At 40.1% G+C, this 18,755-nt stretch overlaps 1 protein-coding gene across 2 annotated transcripts in view; it reads left to right on the top strand.

Moving 5' to 3' along the window:
- Positions 1 to 17,874, top strand: part of pdgfd (platelet derived growth factor d) — a 72,306-nt gene extending 54,432 nt beyond the window's left edge. For both annotated transcript variants that reach the window (XM_039792203.1, XM_039792196.1), the window contains 3 exons: positions 780 to 993; positions 10,763 to 10,980; positions 15,517 to 17,874. In XM_039792203.1, coding sequence (XP_039648137.1) covers positions 780 to 993; positions 10,763 to 10,980; positions 15,517 to 15,651 — 567 coding nt within the window. In that variant the 3' untranslated portion in view covers positions 15,652 to 17,874. The remainder of the gene's footprint in view (positions 1 to 779; positions 994 to 10,762; positions 10,981 to 15,516) is intronic.
- The last annotated feature ends 881 nt before the right edge of the window (positions 17,875 to 18,755 follow it).

The following is an 18,755-nucleotide window of genomic DNA, read 5'->3' as shown; positions in this document are numbered from 1 at the left end:
CACACACACACACACACACACACACACACACACACACACACACACACACACACACACACACACACACACACACACACACACACACACACACACACACACGGAGAGGTGCGGACGGAGTAAACTGTCTGCAGTCTTGTCAAAGTCACAGAGAGTCACGGTTGGTTTCAAGTGTGGTTACAGTTTTTCATAACTTCACGCGGACAGCGTTTGCTGCGATATGATATTAATGGCGAGCCGAAAGCGGTCGCGGTGCTGTTGACGTTACACTTCCTCTTACTAGACAAGCAGCCACAACGGTGGTTTCTCTGCCCTTATGACTGACTGACAGGCTGAGCTTTCAAGGCAAGGCACTTTTAATAATGTTACTCTGAGTGAGCAGTTTTACCAGAATTCTTTAATTTTGATAACTGTTTTGATTCAGAATTAAGGTGGAAAATAAGTTTTGTGTTTAATGTATTTTTGATGATGTTGAAATGGATTTTAAAACATATGGTATTGAAAAAAAGTATCGTTAGAAACCGGCATCGAAACTGAGGTATCGAAATTGGCACCGGATCGAAAGATTTTGAACGATACCCAGTCCTATGTGTGTTGCATAATAATTGGTGGAAGAAATAATAAAGGGACCCACAAATGTTGAAGGTTTTGGTGCATAGCTACCTGGGATCTCCTAATGTGCTGTAGGTGATCATGTTATAAATGAACAATTGCTGAAGTTAGAATAGGCTCAAATGAATAATAGAATTCTTAATTTTGTCTTTACCTTTGGCTCTTTGCAGGACATTGGTGCAGAGCACATGCCAAAGGCAGTCACAGAGGTTCCTTTCTCATTGGAGGATTTGGACCGGACCATAGCTGCCTTTGACACTGTGGAGCAGCTGTTCAGATCCCTGAGCCCAGACACCTGGAGACAGGACCTGGACAGCATATACACTCAAACACATATACATTATAGATCCAGGGCCTATCATCTGGCAAGCAGACATAATAAAGGTAAGCTATACTTTATATGTTTAAAGCTATTCATGAAACTGTCCAACAAACATATGTACATAGATTGCAGAACACTAAACCCAAACATACAGTGCCTTGCGAAAGTATTCGGCCCCCTTGAACTTTTCGACCTTTTGCCACATTTCAGGCCTCAAACATAAAGATATAAAACTGTAATTTTTTGTGAAGAATCAACAACAAGTGGGACACAATCATGAAGTGGAACGAAATTTATTGGATATTTCAAACCTTTTAAACAAATAAAAAACTGAAATATTGGGCGTGCAAAATTATTCAGCCCCCTTAAGTTAATACTTTGTAGCGCCACCTTTTGCTGCGATTACAGCTGTTAGTCGCTTGGGGTATGTCTCTATCAGTTTTGCACATCGAGAGACTGACATTTTTGCCCATTCCTCCTTGCAAAACAGCTCGAGCTCAGTGAGGTTGGATGGAGAGCGTTTGTGAACAGCAGTTTTCAGTTCTTTCCACAGATTCTCGATTGGATTCAGGTCTGGACTTTGACTTGGCCATTCTAACACCTGGATATGTTTATTTGTGAACCATTCCATTGTAGATTTTGCTTTATGTTTTGGATCATTGTCTTGTTGGAAGACAAATCTCCGTCCCAGTCTCAGGTCTTTTGCAGACTCCATCAGGTTTTCTTCCAGAATGGTCCTGTATTTGGCTCCATCCATCTTCCCATCAATTTTAACCATCTTCCCTGTCCCTGCTGAAGAAAAGCAGGCCCAAACACGATGCTGCCACCACCATGTTTGACAGTGGGGATGGTGTGTTCAGGGTGATGAGCTGTGTTGCTTTTACGCCAAACATAACGTTTTGCATTGTTGCCAAAAGTTCGATTTTGGTTTCATCTGACCACAGCACCTTCTTCCACATGTTTGGTGTGTCTCCCAGGTGGCTTTTGGCAAACTTTAAACGACACTTTTTATGGATATCTTTAAGAAATGGCTTTCTTCTTGCCACTCTTCCATAAAGGCCAGATTTGTGCAGTATACGACTGATTGTTGTCCTATGGACAGAGTCTCCCACCTCAGCTGTAGATCTCTGCAGTTCATCCAGAGTGATCATGGGCCTCTTGGCTGCATCTCTGATCAGTCTTCTCATTGTATGAGCTGAAAGTTTAGAGGGACGGCCGGGTCTTCGTAGATTTGTAGTGGTCTGATACTCCTTCCATTTCAATATTATCGCTTGCACAGTGCTCCTTGGGATGTTTAAAGCTTGGGAAATCTTTTTGTATCCAATCCGGCTTTAAACTTCTCCACAACAGTATCTCGGACCTGCCTGGTGTGTTCCTTGTTCTTCATGATGCTCTCTGCGCTTTACACGGACCTCTGAGACTATCACAGAGCAGGTGCATTTATACGGAGACTTGATTACACACAGCTGGATTCTATTTATCATCATTAGTCATTTAGGTCAACATTGGATCATTCAGAGATCCTCACTGAACTTCTGGAGAGAGTTTGCTGCACTGAAAGTAAAGGGGCTGAATAATTTTGCACGCCCACTTTTTCAGTTTTTTATTTGTTAAAAAAGTTTGAAATAGCCAATGAATTTCGTTCCACTTCATAATTGGGACCCACTTGTTGTTGATTCTTCACAAAAAATTACAGTTTTATATCTTTATGTTTGAGGCCTGAAATGTGGCAAAAGGTCGAAACGTTCAAGGGGGCCGAATACTTTCGCAAGGCACTGTATATTCCCGCATGACTTGGATTTGAGTACGACGATAATCACTTTCATTTGGTCCTAATATAACTGCTGCAAGTGGCATGTGCTGACTATGAGTAGATATGATGAAGAGACAGTATTTGCTTTTCATTGGATTTTATCGAAGTATAAACAGAGAGTAAAACATTAAAGAAAGTGCCAGTTTTGCAGCAAAGTAGCCCTACTGTGTGTGTGTGTGTGTGTGTGTGTGTGTGTGTGTGTGTGTGTGTGTGTGTGTGTGTGTGTGTGTTCGCGTAATAAAACAATGACCTACAAGTGTCAAAAAGTTGTGTAGAGCTGCAGAGTTGGTAGTTGATCAATCAGAAGTTTGACAGTACTTGCAACCCTTTGTGAATTGTTTATGGGGCTTTAGAATTCTAGTGAAGATGTTTCTAGAAAGACAAAATATTTTATATCAGGCTTAACTACAGGGAGAAAATTGTGTAGCCATAAAAATATCATTTTGGTTTTAATATTCCACTTAATGTAAAGTCCTATGGATCAAGCAGACACTGTACGTTTCTGTACAGTGTTATGCTGTGGATATTGGAAAAGGTCTCAGAATAATATTTAAGTATAAATACGAGAAGACTTTTAAATGAAGCCAGTGGACTGGTAGTGACATGTTAAGTTTGTAAGGTTGATGCAGGAAGATAAGAGCAGTGATGTTTTCATCCCATTTTATTGTGCTGCTGGTGGTGATCCTCAACAACTCTGCTGCGTTCACAGTATTTCGCTGCAGACTGGTGCAGTTGTTGGTAGCTGGTGAAATAGAGGGGAGGGTAGAGCATGCGGTCTTGTGCTGACCATTCTCACATATTGTGCATTTATAAAACTCAGGAGGTACAGCATTGTAGAGCATAAAGTCTATGGCTCGGTAATTTGAAGGAAATTATTAGTCAGGGCTGTGATGGAGTCATATTGCGGTCTTATGATGAAATGTAGCACGGGTGATCAAAACATGTGAATGAAGTGTTGCATATTCAGTGGTTGACTGTATCTCAACATTTTGTTATGTAGGAAGGAATATATAAAAGGTAGAAGAAACATCTATGTTCTTTACTCCCCTAAGCTGAACATTGAAAAGGAAAAGAAATAGTATTAAAAGAACATTCTGATGAATTTGTGTGTGAAAGTACATTTTGAACTTGAAAGACACATACACAATATAATATAATACACAATATACAATATAAAAGATCATTAGTAAAAGGAAAGAAATGAGAAACCAGCTCAGATTATGATGCAAAAACATACTGTAGCCTAAAGTAGTTGTCTCATCATCAAATGAGCAGTTTGCCCTCCACTGGGTCTAAAAATGAGTCAGGACAGACGTAAGGTGACACAGGACCAGCAGTTCAAGGAAATTCTTTCCTCTGAAGTCAGTGCCAATGACCTGGAGTCACTGAAGCAATATATTTTGTCCTTAAAATGCACAGAGACAGCAGATTTCTTGGCACGAATACACTTATTAAACACACACACGTCAGACAATCATGGAGCGTGTGTTTGTGTCTACAGTATAGAAGCATTCAAGCTTGCAAGGGAACCGAGTGCTTTTAATGCAGTCTCTCTCACCTGTGCCTCCGTATCTCTCTCCTGCACTCTTTTGGCCTTTGTACCCAAGGGCTCTCCTGTTCCTTAGTAAATGTTTGTGCTTGACAGCAAATCTATCTCTATGTATCAGTGCATCTGTGTGCTCGGCTGGCATCAGCAGGCTCCATATATGAAGAGTTTGTGCGTCTTGCAGCACTAAAGACGGGTGCATAGGTGCTGCAGGTCTTCTATACACTGTACAGGCGTAGCGCTCTCTAATTGGAAATTCAACCTGTGCAGCAGAGCAGAAATCTGCAACAGTCAGCAGCTTGGCTTTGTTTTCATTAAGACACACGCTCCGTAGCTCACACCCACCTTTGTTACCATGAAGGATGGTAAGCCCTATATCAAAATATTAATTGGGACAAGTCTAAGTAACTCACACATAAAATAGGTTAAGAACATAATAAACAAATCCCTGTCCAGAACTTTAAAGCTGTTAGAGACACCTGTCATGACTCTTGACATCCTCACAATTCTGTCATCAACTCTAAAACTGTCACTTGTTGAAAATCTGCTATTTTGCTCTTTAGTAATATCACAAAAACACAAATGATAGTTTCTCTGTCACCTGTACTTTTCACAACAAAATAAGATGCAGGAAAATAAGACTTGGCTATTATTTGTCTGTGAGCCAAAGTATATTTGATAGGGATGCATCGAAATGAAAATTCATGGCCGAAACCGAAAACCGAAAAAGAGGAAACCAAGACCGAAAACCGAAACAAATTATGCCAATTATTAGCACCATTGCATTTATGGCTATGACTGTGTACTAACTTTACTAAAATCAAGGCATTGCAATTGTATAAATTAATATTAAAGTTTAATTAAAAAAATATCTAGCAGAAATATGGCTACAATCTGATAGTCACATACAGTATAGTAGCCTAAGGACAGAATAGCTTACCTATTGTTATTAATATTTGAGGCACTTTCTTGCAGGATTTCACTTAACATATCAGACAACGAGGGTGCATGCCCCTCATCTGGTGCAGAGAGACGAGTGTTTTTTTCTTCGCTCTGATCTCCTCCTGTGCCGCGCTCCGTCTCCACGCGGGTTCTCCGCATCCATCGCGGCCTGGATCATTTCTCGTGCGCCCTGCTTTATTTCCGCATCCAAGTAATGGTCTTTATAACGCGGATCAAGTACAGTCGCGATGAAGTGCAGAGGATCCGAATAGATCTCACTGAAACGTGTGCTGACAGACTCTAAGAGCGTACTTTTCATTGTTTTCACTCCGTGGTCCGTCTCAATCTCTTTGCTTAGGAGATGCTTTGCAGGTGGAACGGATCGGGTACTGACACACGTGCAGGTCGCGGTTTCTGAAAATTTTCGGTGGCCGAATATTCGGTGCATCCCTAATATTTGATGAAATTAATTATTAATGCGTGATAACCACTCTATTAGTAAGTTAGTTACGGCAATTGTTATTGTGCCTGATATCAAATAAAACATAAAACGTTTGTCCTTTTATCTTAGCAAGCGTAATTCTTTGTCAAAAAAAATTCATGTAAATAAGAAACCATTAACAAAATGCTGCATATACAGCAGCATGATATACATCATTCTGACAGTTTAACATAAGCTATATCCTAAAGAAAACATGCACTGCAGTTCTATTCCACATTTTTTATTCATATTCTACAAAGCCTATGAGGTTGTTATTATTGTTGTTGTTACAAACACACAATGCTTTTTAAAAATAGTGATCTACCTTTGATGTGTATCCATATGTATTTGATGTAGTCTACAGTTGAGAAACAAAAAAAGTGTAAAGGAGGTGCAGAATAGCACACTATATTCTACCTGTAGCTAAAATGATCTGGTTTAAACCAGGTTGTAAAGCAAAGATTATCTCTTATTAAAATTAAATTGAGTAGGAAATAGTAATTATTTTGAGTTTCTCACGTTTTCGCAATTGGGCAGATTGGTGTAAACCCAAATGTTATGTATCCACTCATCCAAAATACATCAATACATTTCCTAATTTTGTTTAAACGTGCCACAGACATGCTATTTGAATCAGTTGTCCTCATTTAACCTGTTAATACTCACACAAATGCAGACATAATCCACTTTTCATCTAGACTGTGTAGCGGATGTGCTCAGAGCAACTCTCTTTAAGACAGAATGCAGGGATTGAGAGGCGCATGTAAACACAAATATAAAAAAAACACACACAGAAGCATGCACATACAGTAGCCTCCATTTGCTGCATTTCTATTTGCCTTTTATAACCAATCTTATTTTTGTCATCTTGCCATGCAACTGAAATGGCCACAAATAAAACATGCTGTAAACATGCGTAATTTTACCACTTAGATGGAACCACAATCAGTGTTCTATCGTCATTTCCATCTCTCTCTCTCTATATATTACCAAAGCAAATTATTTTTTCGCCTGCTCTTCTCTCTATAGTAGTAGTTCATTTGGCTTCCCACATTGTGTATCATGAATAGAAACCCCCACAGCACAGATTTCTTTTTGTGAACAATTGTTCATTATCAATGCTATTAAGCTTCCTTTGATCTCACTGCAAATCCATTTGGTTTCTCTCTCTCTCAGACAGTATTGCATGTCAAGCAACATTGTCATTGTTACACTAATACTGACCACATGTGATTTCTAAGCAGTTTCTATTGCATGACTGATCTGATCTTGTTCAAAAACAAGCCAATCTCACCAAGTAGTAGCTGTCGTTCACCGCAAATATCAATCTTGACAAGTCCTTTATTCTTGTGTTGGGTCGTAAAAATTCTTATTGCACTTCAATAAAGTAAAAAATCTAGCAATGACTTGAGAAAATGTAAATCATCTTCACTGCAAATAAACTTAGCTAAATAATATTTTACTTGTTTTGAGAAAGGATTATCCCATTTCACCCTCTATTTGGCTATATGTGCTTGTTTCAAAAAATTATAACAGCCAGCTCCATAGAGCCATACACTCTTATATTCTGATAGCTCCTAAATGGAGAACATCCACTATCACTGCCTAAAGGACAAGCTGTACTACCCACTACTTTGTTTGAGTGTAGTGCTTTTCTGCTGGACAGAGGACCGTCACATTCTGACATAGGTGAACACATCAGCTATTTCTTCTTGCCATGTTGCTTTTGCTGAGAGACTGTTCAGTGTCCCTCTTCTAAAGTGATTTCTACAGGTAGTGAAGCGACAGACAATATTCCTGTGGGTGCCTCCCATGGTGCTCAAGGCTGTCTCTTCTGAACCTTGGGAGACTATTAAGGGAATGTCCTGAACATTTCACACTTTTAAAAAAAAGTAAATAAATCAAGTCAGAGTGCACAACAATATTTCATTTAAAAGATGGAGAGAGCTTAGAGGTCAAAAGGACGCCAAGTTGGCTAGATTCCTCCTGAACAGGTAAGCATTGAGCCTTAAGCTAATTTATCACGGCTACGATGCGATGGGAATTTTCAGTCGTTTTAACATTTGTGTACTCGCATTACATTAACGTACATAGAGTACTCAAGTTAGTTACTCGCAAAAAAAATTGAGACACAGTCAGTGAATCGAATCCAACTGGTGCTGGCTAACGCCGTCATGATAACACACGCTAACTGATAATGTTACCAGAGGACCAGGCATGGCTGGTTAATGTTACAACCACCTTGACAGACATAAACCGCAAGTTTGACTTCTTCATAATAGAAATACGCAATTTAACTTTGTAAGTTTTTTACAGGTCACTAGGGCTGCACGATATGACCTAAAATCTAAATCACGATTAAATGCACATTTTACCTCGATAACGATAAAATAACGGCAAATGGTGCACACAGTGTCCGTCTCCATAAAGGAGAGCAGACGGCTGGGGAAATTCACAAGTTCACAAAAGGTTGCTATCTATCTAATTAACACCTTTACACAATCACACACTTAAAAGTGCTATAAAAATATTTTATATTCTGAATACAAGTTAACTAGTCGCAAGTTTGCAGTAAAATGTAGTTGGGCTGTCAAGGTCAAAACACTATATGTAGCAGCTGTGAATCAAATAAACTTATTATAAATAATGTTATGTCATTTTTTTTACTCTTACACTGAATGTTTGCTGCTTAAATCCAGATGAGTATTGAAAAGTATTTTTCGGGAAGGAAAAAGGCACGTGTTGAGGATAAGGACCAGCCTGAACCGGAGGTATCAGTCTGAAAACAGAGCTGAACAGTCCGGCCAGTGTAATTAGTTACGTTATTAATTTGTTTACAATATTTTCAGGCTTCAACCAGTAAAAGACAGGGTCAGGGAGATAAAGAGATAGATTCGTTAGGCACTGAAGTAGGAGAGGAGGACCACATCACTCAGTTTTTGGTACTTGATTGTTACGAAAATAAGTATCTATCCCTCCCCATGCCACAAATTGCTTTATAATCTGTGGGAAACACTGGAGAGCTACGTGACACATGGAACTATATTGATGAGGACCGGCGAGTTAAACCGGCCTTCCGAGAGTATACCAGGCAGACACACAGCTGACAACCTGCAGGTGGAGGCACTGTATACAGGCTCGGACATACACGCTGCGGGCTGCTGTGGACTTGTGTCACTCCCGTAAGCGGTTTCAGGAAAGTGGCTGCATGTGTCCGACAATGCACAGAAATCAACACCGGTACAAGCCTAGAGCTGTCCGCAGACACGGAATGCGGAAAGTGTGTCAGAGCCCCCCGGACGGCCTTTTGGAAGGCTGGCTGCCAAAAATCGCCACTTAGAAGTTAAATAATTAGCCTGAGTTAAACGCACGCACGCTCGCACGCACGCACAACGTGCACTTCTGCCATTCAGTCAGTGGTCTCTAATGCCAATCCTAGTGAAACATATAGAAATAAAAGTAGTGCTGTCAAACGATTAAAATATTTAATCACGATTAATCGCATTAATGTCATGGTTAACTCGCAATTAATCGCACATTTTTATCTATTTTAACTGTCCTTTGATTTCTTTTTGTCCCATTATTTTTTCTCATTTTAATGCTCTTATCAACATGATACGATACTTTTAAAATGGTGCCTGAACCGAAAGATATATTTTAAAAAGGAGCACCTTGTTCAATTGTATTTGTCTGTTCTGTATGTTCAAAAATATAAAACAATAAAAAGTTGATCTAAAAAAAAAAAGGAGCACAAAACGGTGAAAACAACCACTGGATGGGAAAAGGGTATTTTACAATTACAGTGAATGCACCACGAGGCTTGCGAGACGAGCAACTTAACATCATGACTGTGTTTTTCAGACAACGGCAGCTACAGTCCGGTGTTGGAGTCCTCTCCAGTGAAATACAGACACACTTTACACCGTTTAGCTGTAAACATTTTAACCGTGTTTAATCCAGCTGCTAACTAACGGTAGGCTAACGTTACCTGCTGCTAAGTGTAGTGTTGACTGGCCTCCTGTGCGGCAATGTTTCAGTTCCCTCTAACTTCCGTTTTCGGAGCATCAGGAAGAAGCGCAGGCATCTAAGTGGCACCTAAATAAGGCACCGAAATCCGCGTTGCTATTTGGTCCGGTAGATAATGGTCGTTAAGGCACCGGTGCCGTATTAACCCCGGGTCTCGGACCCCATTCAAAACGGCGATTTTCGTCGAAAAGCGACTAGTGTGTGCAAACAAGTGTGTGCAGCGTGCATGTTGTTTTGTTTCCGGTCTAGCTAGATCCAGTGTGGTGTTGTAGTTTTTCTAACGTTACTAGTTGTTGCAACAGCATGTGAAAAAAACTACAAAGTTTGCTGGGCCAAAAAGAACGTTAAAATGGGTTTGCATTAACGCCATTAATAAAGCGTTTAACTGACAGCACTAAATAAAAAGACATTTTAATCAAGCATCTGGTTCTGGAGGTCCTTGTTTTCCCCCCTGGACCAGTAATTTAGTCCCTTATTTCCCATCAGCTTCTACCATAATCCCTTTGGTTCTCTTGAAATTGGTTTTGAACCATTGCAGAAGGCCATGAACAAAGGTCCTATGTGCACAAACGAGGTAATTTCCTTTAAAGTGATGACATGAAGAAAGATTGCAGTCAATATGCATTCAATCTAATGGCTCCTGCTTCCTCTTCTGTTCTCTCCTTCTGCATTTTTTCATCTCTCATCTCTCCATCTGTTCTTCTACAGTCAATTGTTGTTGCAATTGTACTCATATCTAATAGTCTCTCTCCGCCTTCCAACCATTTTCACTAGATCAATATTGAGCATACTTTTAGTGTGAATTACAGCTACTTAGCCTCCCTCCCCAGTTTCATTTTTCTGTCTGTCTCCAACATACCCCACATTTCTATTAATGATAATGCAAAGCAATAATAAATCAAACCGTCTTTTTGTCTCTCTTCAATGGAGTATTAAAACCACCACAGCAAAGAGGATACTTACATACAACAAAAAAACGAAACTAACCAGTCATCTTTTCTCTGTATCTCACTCACTGTCCAGTTGATCTAAATCGTCTCTTTGACGACGTCAAGCGGTACAGCTGTACGCCTCGCAACTACTCTGTAAACCTGCGCGAGGAGCTGAGGGCCACCAACGCGGTTTTCTTCCCTCGATGTCTGCTGGTCAAACGCTGTGGAGGCAACTGTGGCTGTGGAACTGAGAACTGGAACAGTGGCTGCACCTGTCAGGCCTCCAAAACGACACTCAAACTACACGAGGTAGACACAAGAACACACACATACTGACTACATGATGAGTGCATCTTAAAAATGTGGGAATTTTCTGTCATGGTGCAATATTTGGTACCTGCTATGCGTAAGGAAGCAGCAGTAAGTCGGAAACTATTGATTTTGTAGGCGATGCCTTCATAAAAAAAAAACGTGCCATAGCATCTGTAAAAATAAGACATTAGGGTGGCACCTTGGGTAATTCCTATTTGCTTAAATGCTGTATAGCATTGGAAATGTAGGGTGACTGATGACCTGAGGATTACCGTTTTCCCCTCTTTCATCCTGCACCATGAGAGGGGAAAATGTATCTTTTTTATAATAACTGGCAAACATTTAGTGTTTTAAATACGGCTGTAATAAAAGATGTTCATTTAATGTCTCTCTAAAATGTACAGCACATTTTTGGTGTGTGCCTGAAAGGGGCTAAAACGATGGTGGGTGAGTGAGTGAGTGAGTGAGTGAGTGAGAAGGAGAGAGATATTGGACATGCAGAGGCAGGCGCCGCATCAACAATAAAGCAGCAATGCACCATCAGCCTCACACTTTCTCCCTGCTCCTCTCCTCTATTCGTCTGTCGGCCTCCATCTTTCTCTCTCGAATCTCTCCACATCTCTCTCAATGCATTGTTAGCATTCTATCACTCTGTCTCTCTCTAGGGTTCCATCATCCTTTCATTCTTCCCAATTCCCATTTTCAATTTATCCCTTTGCAATGCACCATTCTTGCTCTTTAAGCCTGTCATTCATTCTTTTCTCTCTCTTCCCTCCATCTCTTTGTGTCTTTGTTCTCATATTGCTTCATTATTGAAACATGGTCCACAGGGCTCTCTGTTTCTCTCCATTGCTGTTGAAAAATCATACAATGGAAATGTAGACAAAAGTAGGATTTGGGTTGTAACTGTGCTATGTCTAGGCCTAAGTGTGTGCATGCAGAAAAATGCTTGCATGAGTGTGTGGTTGCGTAGCATTGTGTTTTTGTGCGCGTGTCAGAGATTTCCGTCCTCTTCTCCTGGTAGTCTAAGACCTGTAACTGCTTCCTTCACTGACTTAACTTCTAAAGAAATACGTTATTACTCACACTATTGTTTCAGTGCTTGGGAAGTCCTGACATTAATCATGCTTTCACTGTGCTTTGGAGAACAAATTGACTGCATCTGTTGTGGAACAATTTGTACTTCCATTCCATTTTCACATTAGTAGTGGCACCTGCGAACAATGTGGCCATCTGCAACAAAGTCAGTTATAGTGAAACACTGAGTAATTCTGACTATGAAATCATTTTCATTGTACTTCCAGAGACTCTCAGTCTAAACAAGGCCTTCTAACCTTTTTTCCACATTTGTAAATAACGGTGTTACTTTTGTTGAAAAGCACAATATGCAAACTTTTTGACATAGTATAAATGGTAACCACATACATATATCAGTCTGTGTATATCTGTAATCTGTGTGTGCACTGTACTGATGTTTGGTATGTTTTCTAAGATACGGTTTTGTCTTTGCACAGTCAGCAGTGAGTCCCTTGGCAATATGTCCTGGATGTTTCCCTTTTAGGAAGTGTTCCAGCTCCAAATTACCCTAAAAATAAATACAAACGAATATAGGTTAAAATAATAAAGACATTTCAGTGTGGTTATTTATGATTAACAAGAGGGTGGAAGTGTCCCCAGAGTTTCACAGTAAAACATTGCATTCTTAGAAACCTTGCTTGCTATCTAATCTATATTTTGGCAGCTCACTTGCTTCAATGTTCAGTTTTTTTGTTCTTTAAAACAGACTTTACATCAACTTCTCATTATTGTCTTTCAAAGTGGATTTATTGGCATCAGCTCAGGGATTAAAGTGAAAAAAAATCTTTTGACTGAACTTTTCACATCTACCTATACAGATAGCACCCCTTTTGCAAACGCGCCCTATTAGTTTTTAATGTACAACAACATGCAAACAGCAAAGTAAAGGGAGTATAGCGAGTGTTCTCTTTTCCTGACAAAACAATATTTCAGTACCTTCCCGCTTCCCACAACTAACTAACTACTACTAACTATAATCATTGCTGTTCTTTTCTTATGCAGCAATCATATTGTAGAAAGGCTTTACCTTACACTCTATTTAATTACTTCAGGCCAAAAGTGTTGAAAGGGAGTTTTTTTTTTTATTGTTAATATGCAATTCAATACCAAGTTCTGGGTTTTGTGCTATAAATTATTTTATGTTGTGAAAGATTGTGGACATGTCTTAACAGATGGGATAATAAATTGCATTCTGTACGGTTTATACAGGGTACCCCCAAAATTCTTCAACTTAAATTTAAGACTTTTTAAAGACCTTTTTAATACCACCTAGGATGAAATTTAATGACAACTTCACAGCTATATAATGAAAAATCTGTGAGGATTTTAGGCCTGAGAAAACAATGATTTACCAGGTAATGTTACCTGAATTTAATAAAACATTTTATTATAATAGTCAACAATCATATTTAGTTCACAATAGCATTATAAGGCGTGTTTGTACTCTAATATGAAACTTAAAAAAACAAAATAAATAGGATGATAAAAAATAAAACGTGTGCATTATGAAGGTGTCACAATTAGTTCCACTTTGGCTAGATAAGATAATATATCATGTAATATAATATGCCAATGTAAATGTTGGCTGCGTTTCAAACATACCCTACTAAAGGTGGAGCACTGCCGACACAGTCATCATCTTATTCACAACCCTCTCTCCATTGCTAGCTGATCAGGAACCGGCAGGCGGGTCTTCCAGCTCCCCCGTTTCATTAGCGCTACACTGACTTGCACACCGATCTGCTTGTTGTGCTAACCTCAGCCACATTATTGCTCTCAGCCTTGTCCGCCAGCTGGTCCGCATCTCTGACCCAGACTGATCTCATGAAGTGGCGTATGTATGACACGCCAATTCCTATGCCATTTTGGCATGTTATCAAGACACAAAATCAACGCAAATCGCCCGCCATTGACCTACATTATGAGTGAATTCTCGCCGTAGCGAGTAGTATAAAGAGATGGAGGTTGGTTGGGGTGGTGGATGAGTAAAACACACGACTTTCACCCAGGAGAGCTGGGATCGCATCACGCATATGGTGATTTTTTTTTTTTAAGCCTTCCCCAATGTTTCTTTCCTAAACCCAACCGTTTATTGTTTTCCTAAGCGTGTTTTTGTCGGGTTTTTTTCCATGTTTTTGTCGCTTTTTTGTTACTAAAGTTTCCCTGTGTTCTTTTCCTAAACCCTTTTTTTTTTTTTTTTTTTCTTTTCACACACGTGTGACGTTGTTGTCGCGATGGTACGTCACGTTCTCGCAACGCCACATGAGGGGTATGTTTACATCCACTGTATACAGCGAAGACATACACGTGGATAGCTCAAAATGCGTACAGATAACACGCCATTTGGCTTTAGGAAAGTGGCGTTTTGTTTTCTTTCCTGACAAATGATCGATTTGCGCCCGAGCTTGGATGTTTAGGGCCAGAGCTTTCTCACCATGTCCACGGATTTAAGATAAAACACCATGTTGCGCCATTACTATTGTTGTAACCTGGCTACATCCATGTGTCGCGTCCACGCACACTCCACGGTCAAAAGAGCGTAAAGAAAAACACTGACGTAAAAAGTACCTGTACGGTCTTATTACATCCCAGTCACGCGGAGTAAATTGTTAAGTCACTCACTCTCACACACACACACATACACACACACTCACTCTCACACACACACACACACACCATTTATTTAGGACGTTACGGTATTTATTTCATCCTACGAAAGAACAAGATATAATTTAAGACCTTTGCAAACGAAATACAACTTTGTTATTCAAGACTGTTAAGGCCTTATTTTTAGAATACTGAATTTAAGACTTTTTTTAAGACTTAAGACCCCGCGGGAACCCTGTTATAGTGCATCGCTTTACACATAACGTTAGTTGCATTGATTAAATGCAATTTTTTAATACGTGGGCCGTTATAACTGACGTTCTCAACTACAATTCCGAGTTGTTTGAACTGCACAAATCTGTTTGGGGTATGGAGAAAAGATGACACTGAAGGCTGACTATCATCTTTTCTGCCATGGCAAGCCTGCTTCATGTGTCTGTTCATCGTCCCAGTTTTTTTGCTGTCATAGGCGAGCAGCGAGACCAATTTCTCCCCACCCAATTAGGCTAATAAAGTAATGATTAAAAAAGCACAAATGCTTGATCAAGGGTCCAGCCTGGCCCGGCCCGAGGATACTGGCGGGAAATATCATCCTGACCCGGCCCGTGGGTCTAAACTCTACCAGTTCCTGAACGCTGATGAGATTTACACCTTAGTTATTGAAATTTGGTATTGAATGACAAGGCATTTTTCAATACTGGATATTGTGGAGGCAATTTGGCCGGTGCCTAAAAGTAATGAAATTACCTAGCCCTAGAGTAGACAAAGTATTTCCAACACCTACAAACAATCCAGGCAAAAGTGAATCCATTTTCTCACCCCTTCTGTCTTGTTCTCTGACTCTTTTAGGTGCTGAAGTACGTCCCAGAGGTCACTCTGTATCAGCGCTCTAAGAGGCTGAAGGTGCGCTGGGTCATAGATGAGATCTTCCTCACACACCATGAAAAGTGTGAGTGTGCGTGTCCCTCCCAGCCCCCTCGCTGACACACCCAGACTGGCACATGCATCAGGAACTGTTGGACGAGTTCCTCTTTTATCTATTTTGCAACGGACTTCATATAATTACAGCAACGCAGACACACATGCAGTAAAGAAGAAGGCAGCATTTTGACTGACAAAAAACTCAGCTCACATCATACACTGTGACATTTGTCCTTGCAAGTAAACCTACCTTTCTCTGTACACAAGTCAAACTTTTTATATTTAACTTTCCAGCAACTTGGAGTCTACATTTTCCCTTTTTCAATCGGAATTTCTTTCCTATAAAAACCAAATTCATAAGATTCTTTGGAACACAAAAACATTACCATGTCACACTATGAAAAAACAACAATATTATAATAAACTCACATTTACATTTTGATTTAAGGAGTTTAACGCATGCCAACTTGATTGAATTCAAATTTTACTCCAACCGCTGTGTAAACAGTTTATTCATATTTCATGTGTATATATTTGCGTCTTCGTGTATTTTTATTTGCAGGAACTTTAAGCCCTTCTTCAGCCAGAAGCATGCTGAGATGTGTGAGTGTGAGACAGAATGAGGGAGGGAGAGGGGTTGGAGGAAGTGTAAACCAAAATAACACTTTATCTTGATGTGAAATTAGGCTAACCACAACCCTCTAGATCTGAATTGCATACTAACGCACTCAAACACACATTCGCTCTAGGCTTCTGCTCCATCCTTAAAGACAAAAAGAGTAGTTATTATTTATACTAAAATCTTCACTGCTCTATTTATTAGTGAAGCCTTCTTGTTTTTCACACATTCCTGTCTGCATTTATTCACGCTTCCCTTTGTCTATCCATCCATCCATATGCTTCCCGCCCCTTTTCTTTCTCACTGATTCCATCTCTCCCTCTTTCTAAAGCACACACTCCCTCACTCCCTTCATCACTCTCTAACATGAAAAGAAAAGTGAGATCAGACTGCTGTGCTCTGCCCAGCTTTCTGAGCGTTCCTGGCATTCCAAATGCTAACTGGAATTCTGCTAACACAGATAAAACCGTGATCCTCAGACCCTGAACACATACGTGTGTGTTTTTTTTAGGAGAGGCGTTTAATAGAAAAGGGACAATCAAGCTGCCTGTTCGTAGATTACCAGCACTTCTGGATGAGAGAGGAGCCACTTTCAAGATACAACATAAAAGATTGCAGCTACTTCAGCGGTTTCAATCAGCATGTTCACATATTCAGCTTGACTGATTTTTTGTCAGACTGCTTTATAACCTCACGAAGATGCTCATGAATATCACAATCTGACCCCATTTTGCAAGTCTGCTGCAGCACCACAGTGAAAAAGAGATCTGTGGGAATTAGTGTAATGTTCTTGGTCTCTGCTGAAAATACAACTGATACCTGTGTATGTGTGTTTTACATGGCTAAGCTAAACCTAGGCTCGTAAAACAAAGGAATACAGCTACAAAACCTAGCTCGTAAAATTAATGGTATTGGTCTCATCTCCCTGCGTGATGCATTTAGCGTGGCAATGAGACCTATGCTTGCCTGGATGAGCGTATACTTTCCTACCTAAGAGGGGTTGTGCTGTGTTAAATGACTCACCCAGCCGCTGTTTCAATTCGTGTTGCGGACCTGGGCCTGCTTGCTTTGGTGACCATCTCATTGGGAACGACATCCGCTCCAGAGGTCTCATTTATAAAACTATGCGTAGGATCCTTACTAAAAGTGTGCATACGCCCAAAAGCCAAAAATGGCTTACGGCAAAAAAAATTCTGATTTATAAAACCGTGCATACGCACATCTGTAAGCAATGTTCCGTTTATAAATCACAGATTACCCACCCATAAGTGTGCGTACGTGAATGCACGCAAAGCACCTTATGAATGCTGATAAGTATGTCAATGATGATGACTGGCAGAGAAAAAGCAAAAAAAAACTTCTCAGACACTGGTGAATTGATGCAAATTGAATTATAATTTCGGCCTTTTCGTGCACAGTGTAGGTAAATGAGACAACCTATATTAATAATACCGTCCAAAACGGCAGGCGTTGCTGGATTTAATCTTCATGGTAACGTGGATGCCATGGAGTGAAAAAATACTTGAAAATATTAAGAGTAATAAGAGTAGTAAGTAAAAATTCCCATCTACTTTCTGCAGTCTGACTTCAGTTCACCACCTCACCATCTGCGTCGCCAATTCTATTTTGTCTCCAAAATGTGTGCACGCATGGGTCAGAGTTTGCGTGGAGGACTGCATATTCTCCTGTCAAGTTTGTTTTTTTATAAATGACGACCTTTACGTGGGAAGTGGCGTACACACATTTTCAGCCCCGTTTTGTTTGTACGCCACGTTTATAAATGAGACCCCAGGTCTGCTTCCCAGCGTCCTTCGTTGAGCCCCCTCGCTGTGTTGTAGTTCAAGTTTTAAAAGGTGTATTTACAAAGATTTTGTTGTGGGAAACAATAAAACGTCTCTTAAATCCAACAGTCTCATTCCAATTGTGGTTTGCAGCAGTCAGCCTGCCGCGTGCTGCTCCTTCCGGAAACATAGGCTGCGTTCGAATAGTCAATTTTGCTTCCTAACGAAGTGAAATGACCCGGACGTAGTTAAGCGGCTGCCATGATAAGAGCCATTCGAATGGTCTAAGTGATGAGGAAAGGTGCTTCAATGCTTCCTTTGTTACCTTTTGTAGCATAGGATACACTGGACCATCCTTTACGAAATGCCGTCCCACAAGTCCTTGCGGCAGCAAAATTTAAAGCGACATATCACCATTTCGCCGTTCATAATCAATATAAGGTGTGCACTAGCGCCATAATCCTATACGCTCCATGCGTACATTTCCTTTTCTGTGAGACATTGCAACACATCTAATAAGCGTAATAATAATAATAATAATGTACTTTTTGGCACTGTTTGAGTGTTTTAATAAACTGGTTAATGTGAGAACTTTACTCTCCTCTCCAACGCTTAAAATGACAGTGAGCATGTGCTAACAGAACTGTGAATGAATGAATCGCTGAATCCAAAGTTACAGAGCACACCGGACAGCGGTGTATTTATAGTCCAGTGCAGTTACCTGTTCACCCCTCATGGCTTATTTCAGTTTAAAAAGTCACTACATA

Source organism: Perca fluviatilis, chromosome 2, assembly GCF_010015445.1.
Source record: "Perca fluviatilis chromosome 2, GENO_Pfluv_1.0, whole genome shotgun sequence".
NCBI lineage: Eukaryota > Metazoa > Chordata > Actinopteri > Perciformes > Percidae > Perca > Perca fluviatilis.
This window is presented reverse-complemented; position numbering and strand designations above follow the sequence as displayed.